General features: G+C 42.7%; 1 protein-coding gene across 1 annotated transcript; it reads right to left on the bottom strand.

The window, feature by feature from the left end:
- Positions 1-2104: 2104 nt before the first annotated feature.
- Positions 2105-5962, bottom strand: LOC132592791 (protein FAM240B-like). The gene is made up of 2 exons (XM_060280032.1): positions 5823-5962; positions 2105-2186 (listed from the first exon to the last, which is right to left on the bottom strand). Exons 1-2 carry the CDS (start codon positions 5960-5962, stop codon positions 2105-2107), a joined length of 222 nt encoding a protein of 73 aa, XP_060136015.1.
- Positions 5963-6970: the final 1008 nt, after the last annotated feature.

Genomic DNA, 6970 nt, shown 5'->3' on the forward strand with positions numbered 1-6970 from the left:
ATCTATTTCAAACCAGCCAGAAAACTACCAGTAGATCTCAGTCTGCCTTCTGGTTATCGCTGTAGGAGACCAAATATCCCGAAAACCAGTGAAATGTCCCCCCACCCAATGTCTCTTCAAATATCCTTCTTTCTCCCCTCTTCCTTCCTTGTCGTTTTCTGCTTTTCACATGTTGCTGTAGAGTTTGGAAAAGACTTTTGTGAAGCATGAAAGGCGCGGCACTGTCTGTTTTCATATTATTTATTTAGCAGTCGCCTGCTGCTATGGGGTGGCTATACAGATGCAATGAACAGTCATTTCAAAAGTAAATAAATCCACATGATGTGATGCTTGTCTGGTTAAAAGCTGATTTTGTGACTTCCTATGGTCACCAAGAAACTTATATGTGGGCTCTGAAAACATAAGCACTCCCTGTCTATCACAAAATAGTCTGAAGACCTCAATGCCCTGGCTATATTTAAACATGTTTTTATAAACATCAATTTCATACCTATCTGAACAAATGGAGGAATTATGTTAATTTGTATGTTTAACTTAAAATGGATGTACTGATAGTTATTACATCCTTAGTGTGAGCTGATGGACCTAGGTGGCGCTGTGGGTTAAACCACAGAGTCTAGAGCTTGCTGATCAGAAGGTTGGCGGTTCGAATCCCTGCAACGGGGTGAGCTCCCGTTGCTCGGTCCCAGCTCCTGCCCACCTAGCAGTTCGAAAGCACATCAAAAAGTGCAAGTAGATAAATAGGGACCGCTCCAGCGGGAAGGTAAACGGCGTTTCCGTGTGCTGCTCTGGTTCGCCAGAAGCAGCTTTGTCATGCTGGCCACATGACCCGGAAGCTGTTTGCGGACAAACGCCAGCTCCCTTGGCCTATAGAGCGAGATGAGCGCCGCAACCCCAGAGTCGGACACGACTGGACCTGATGGTCAGGGGCCCCTTTACCTTTACCTAGTGTGAGCTGGTAAGAGGAACTGACTGTTTTTAATTAAAGCACTGGTGCCATGCTGTTTTTATTCTGATTATTGAGATGCGAGTGGCGCTGTGGTGGTGTCCCAGCTTCTGCCAGCCTAGCAGTTAAAAAGCATACTAGCTCAAGTAGATAAATAGGTACCACTGTGGCAGCAAGGTAAATGGCGTTTCTGTGCCCTCTGGCTTCTGTCACAGTGTTCTGTTGCACCAGAAGCGGTTTAGTCATGCTGGCCACATGACCTGGACAAATGCTGGCTTGCTCGGTCTGAAAGCAGAGATGAGCACCACACCCCAAAGTTGAATTTGACTGGACTTAACCACCCAGGAGTCCTTTTCCTTTACCATTCTGATTATCAGTATGTTTTAAACAGATTTTATATATGCATATAGTTTTAATTCTATCAATGTTTAATTGCATTTAAATCGTTGATATTTCAATGTTTTTAGGTTGTTTTTTTTTTAATGTGTAAGGTACCTTGAGTCCCATCAGGGGAAAAAGCAAGGTATAAATAAATAAATATTCATTTTATATAATCATTCTCCCCTCCCTTTAATTGTAATCAGTTTATTTGTATGTCCTTCCTTTGTTAAGTTGGCAAATAAATAAATAAAAGAAATAAACGATGTTTGATTTCTTTAGCAAATCTATTTGTGGCCTCACACACAATTCTGATGAAATGTTGCAAAATGACATATCAGCCAAAAATGCTAACATGAGAATAAGTGTCCAAAAATGCAAATTGAAGATTATTTATTTATCGTATTTATCAGCTGCTTCTCTGCCTGAAGGCATCCTAGGGCAACAAACAACATTAAAAAGCTAGAAACTCAAACCCCCACAATTGCTACAAAAATTCAAGAGTTAGATTACTGAAATATTATTGGCAAGAAAGCTCCAGGGGAAGGGGAGTGGGGAATGTAGGGTTAGTAACTTTTTGATAACTAAAGCAGGAAGTCAAATAGTCTAAGAGACACAAAGGAATAAAACATCCATCCGTTCATCCTTGTAAAGTCAGTGAAATTTCTAAGTGAATGCAAGCTGGATGCTATAGCTCTGCCTCAACCTGAACACAAACACTTCTCCTTTCAGTTCCAGTCAGTGTTCCGTTCAAATACATAAAAATGCACAATGTTCTCTTCAGTTAGGTGCTTCTTCGTTCTCTTGTTCTTTGAGCATTTTTAACCTTTTCTCCAGCCTTTCTGTCCATTCACTCCTGAGTCTAATTGGAAGAAAGATTTGGAAGGTTAGTATATGCATTGCTTAGCAGAGAGAAACTCATTAGAAAATAAATACCTCATGGTACATCCTTGGGGATGTTCCTTAGCTACATTCACAAGGGATTTCTTCTCTATTTTTACTGCATCTTAAAAAAGGAAATATTCCTGCAGAGTTTGCACATGTGTCCCCTTCTAAATGTATGCTAAATTTGTTACAAAGCAATGCTAGTGTCTTCCCTGGGCAACTCTTGCTTCCCCAGGTTGATTGTGGCCATGATGAAAATCAGACCCTCCAAGTGTCCCTATTTTCCAGGGACAGTCTTATAGAATTGATAGAAGCCGTCCTGGTTTCTGATTTGATCCCAGAATGTCTTGCTTTTCCTTAAGGTAAAGGTAAAGGGACCCCTGACCATTAGGTCCAGTCGTGACCGACTCTGGGGTTGCGCGCTCATCTCGCATTATTGGCCAAGGGAGCCAGCGTATAGCTTCCAGGTCATGTGGCCAGCATGACAAAGCCGCTTCTGGCAAACCAGAGCAGCACATGGAAACGCCGTTTACCTTCCCGCTGTAGCGGTTCCTATTTATCTACTTGCATTTTGACGTGCTTTCCAACTGCTAGGTTCGCAGGAGCTGGGACCAAGCAACGGGAGCTCACCCCGTCACAGGGATTCAAACCGCCAACCTTCTGATCAGCAAGCCCTAGGCTCAGTGGTTAAACCACAGCGCCACCTGGGTCCCTTTTCCTTAGAATGTCCCTATTTTCATCGGAGAAAAGTTAGAGGGCATGGAGTTATGCGACCTCTGAGCCAAGGAGATAAGCAACTATGCAACTTTTAAAATACATCTGAAGGCAGACCCTCACACTCATTGCAGAAAAGTTTGGGGTGGAATTAGTGAGCTGGGCATGGCATGTGAAGTGGCTCCCATTTCTGTGCTCTTTTGAATGCTTGAATGCTTCTGGCTGAAGAACGAGCTGAGGGCGTCCTGTCTGTTTGTTGCCACCGGAGTACAGTCATACCTTGGAAGTCAAACGGAATCCGTTCCGGAAGTCCGTTCGACTTCCAAAACGTTCGGAAACCAAAGTGCAGCTTCTGAAAGCGCGGACGTTCAGCTTCCAAAAATTGTTTGAAAGCCAGAACATTCACTTCCGGGTTTTGATTAATCGTGAGCTGATTTGTTTGGGAGCCAAGGTGTTTGAGATCCAAGGTTCGACTGTAGCTGCTAGGGCAAAGTGATGTCCGGGGGCTGGGAATTCCCACTGGTTTGTCCTGGATCTACGGCAAGTAAACCGAAAAATATGGCAACCCTATCTAGCAGGCTCGCCTTTTCGCTAGCTCTGAGCCTGGCTCACTGCAAAGCAGGGATGTCGCCTTCCAGATGTTGCTGGATTTCAGCTCATCATGATCATTGAAGGACTCCATATACAGTGGTAACTTGGTTCTCAAACTTAATCCGTTCCGGAAGTCCGTTCCAAAACCAAAGCATTCCAAAACCAAGGAGTGCTTCCACATAGAAAGTAATGCAAAATGGATTAATCCGTTCCAGACTTTCAAAAAACAACCCCTAAAACAGCAATCTAACCTGTATTTTTACTTTCTAACGAGACTGTTGATCCATAAAATGAAAGCAATAAACAATGTACTGCAGTCACACAATCAGCAGCTGAACTGGGTTCCAGACAGTCACACACACACAAAAAGTTCGCAGACTGGAACACTTACTTCTGGGTTTGCAGTGTTTGGGTTCCAAGTTCTTTGAGTACCAAGGCGTTTGAGAACCAAGGTACCACTGTAAGGAGAGCCACAGGGTCTCACTCCTGCTGCAGTGCTAGTCATCATCAGTTAGACGAAGCCCTGTGATTCCCATGTACCTTCTCTGAAGAATTTTTTTATTGCTTAACTGAGAGGATTTGCTACAGAGTAGGACAGGATCTGTATTCAACACCCAAGGCACTTCTAATAATTTCAACTGAGATATATTTCTTAAAAGTTTTGGCAGAGACAGAGATACAGAAATCAGATGTTGTTTTGATAAGAACAGTGAACACTTGAGCTTGCTTAAGAAAATTCATATAAAGTACGGTAGCTTGAAACTGATCTGTAAAAATGTTACGAGAGACATTGCACATATTTCTGTAAACCAAGAAAATCCTTAATTAAAAAAAATAGAAAAATAAAGTACGGTAGCTTCTGTGCCTGGCTTTCATCAGAAAAGAAGGAAGTTTTTATCTGGTCAAAGGAGAAAGGCAAGACTATGTTTATGTTGTGTTCTCTGAGCAAGGGGCAGTTAGAGAAGACAAGAATCCACTAAAATGGGATTAGAACTGTAGCCACTTTCTCAACTTCACACTAATTGCAAATCCCAATCAGTGATTGAAGTACTTAACACATTTTTGAAGTCCTGGAAGTGTCTTTAAAAGGTGTGAGAAGAGATTCCTGTCCTTTTCTTCCTGATGTAGGGTGGTAGTTAGAGGCTGAAGCCCTCAGTTGCGTTTTATACTAAGCTAAATGGTTGCAGGGCCTAAGGCTGCAAACTGGATCATTGGGATATCGGGTCCTCCAAATCATGGAGAGCCACGTGTTGCAGTGAGATCACCAAACTGCCTTCTTGTTGCTGGGGTGGGCCTGTTTGGATGACCTTCGCACCTAATTGGTTGCCCCTTTGTTACTGCGGGAAATCTTCTGTCAGTTGGGGTTTGATTGGCAACTAAGGGGGTATTTAAGGGGCTGCACAAGGCAAAGTACTTTCTCTTTCGCATCGTGCAGCGAATCTTCTGCCCTCCCTCCCTATAATTTAAGGTTGTGTTTTTGACCTTGCTATGGCTGTCTAGGGGTCGTCTGTCTTGGAGCAGGGGCCCGGTAGGAATTTTGCCTCTTGGCTAATTGGCTGGTGCCATTTGGTTTTTGCCTACCGTGTAGCAATTTGTCACAACTTTGTAAGGTTAGGCATTGGTTCATTCTTTGGTGGAGGGGATTATGGATTGGCTGTGCCTGCCCCTCATTTTTCTTGCTGCTGCTAGGGAATTCCGTTAAAGGAATCCAGGGGCTCGTTTCGCTCTGTCCGATCCCCTCTCAGGCGTCAGGCCATGCCAGAGTTCCTGGGAGCATCTGGGGTGAACTAAGAGGCGGAAATCTGCCTCTGTGCTCCCCCAGTATGTTTTCCCTTACTGGCCTCTGGAGGTTCCAGTTGTAAGTCCTGTTCCTGCCAGTGCAGTTTCAGGTAATCCGAACCAACACCTAAGCAACCACTCACATGCTGTAATCAATAAAGTTGTGGACAAATTAATGCCAAAAACCTTAAACAAATATTCTGTGTCCTGTGTGATTTATTTTGGAGGGGGGTTGGGGGGGGGTGTCTTCAAACGCAAATCATTATTCTGTGTGCATGCAACTGGAACTCTGTTTTTCACAGGTTTTTCCTTAAAGCAGACACAGCCAAAATAATTCTTGGTTTCAGGTAGGGAAGCGCTTGGCAACTCTGGCTGTGCACAGCTGACCTGCTCTTAAAAATGTCAACTTTGTGAGGCTCCCCTGGTCATTGGAGATGGTTAAATAGCAAATTGCAGGGCTCAAAACGTTTTTCAGTTTTTTTAAAAAAAATCCCAAGTAAAACATCTGAAGCACAAATCACATACTTACCGTGCTAGTGCACTTCTTTGTTTGCGGTCTTTCTCAGCTTCAAAATGCTGAGTCTGCTTCTCAATGGTCTTTTCCCAGAAGTCTTTCAGCTCCCCAGTCTCAGAGGCAAATACTTCATGGCGGATATACTGACTGTTCATTTTTCTGTAAAGGAGAAGGACAAAATCCTCCCTCCCACCCACCAAATTAGGAGTTAACTCAGTTTTCCATCTTCCAATACAGTTTGCACTGTGGCCTACTTTGCAATGTAGATTTCGGGAGGCTGAATTAACTCTTTATTCATAAAGGCATAACAACTGCAGTTAACCATTCTTCATCTAGTAGCGTATATGATAAAAATATATTTCACTTTAATACAACTGTTGCTGTGTGACCTTTGAGATCAAAACACAGGATAAAGTTATTGCTCTCACTTTAGCATATTAATAGGGACTTTTTGTGGCATCTTTACATTAAGAAAAGTAATGGCAAAGTTTCAGTGGCATTTTCAAGGTATGGCAGGAAGGTCAATTATTGCAGATTGCTAGTACAGTAGACTAATTTTCTGTGATACTTACTAGTCAATGTACTTCTGGCACGTATTTAGCTGTTCAGTTTTCTCAGACTTCTTCTAAATCTGGAGGGAATCATCCAAATTTATATCATTTATTAAAAGGTAATTTAAAGGGGTTTCCAAGATCTACAAGCAGCTGATTACATTATTAGGGTTCAATATGATTTGACCCAGTTATAACAGAAATATTTGATAATATCAGACATCATATGTCTCAAAATCCTAGGCTCCAGTTTCCTACTCCATGTTCCACAATGGCTGCTGTTGGTCAAGGAAGGAACTGAAGTATTTGCTGTCAATACCAGTACCAAAATCGTAAAGTTGGAAGCACATATTCCAGCTTCTCAACATCCTTCTTAAACTGTGGTGCTAAGAACTAGACACACTATTCCAGGTGTGGTCTGACCAAGGCAGAATAGAGTGGGACTATGACATCTCTTGATCTGGACACTAGTCTTCTGTTGATGCAGCCTAGAAAAGCATTAGCTTTTTTTTTTGCTGCTGTATCACACTGTTGACTCATGTTCAGCTTGTGGTCCACTAAGAACCCTAGATCCTTTTCACATGTACTACTAGCAAGTCAGGTGTCTTCAAT

Source organism: Zootoca vivipara, chromosome 11 (assembly GCF_963506605.1).
Source record: "Zootoca vivipara chromosome 11, rZooViv1.1, whole genome shotgun sequence".
In the NCBI taxonomy this organism is placed as follows: domain Eukaryota; kingdom Metazoa; phylum Chordata; class Lepidosauria; order Squamata; family Lacertidae; genus Zootoca; species Zootoca vivipara.

Bases quoted from the DNA above. Each gene is read 5' to 3' on its own strand.
- LOC132592791 (XM_060280032.1), bottom strand. From the start codon at position 5,962: ATGAACAGTCAGTATATCCGCCATGAAGTATTTGCCTCTGAGACTGGG. The intron at 2,187-5,822 runs GTAAGTATGTGA...TCTTCCAATTAG, and splicing joins CAAAGAAGTGCACTAGCACG to ACTCAGGAGTGAATGGACAG.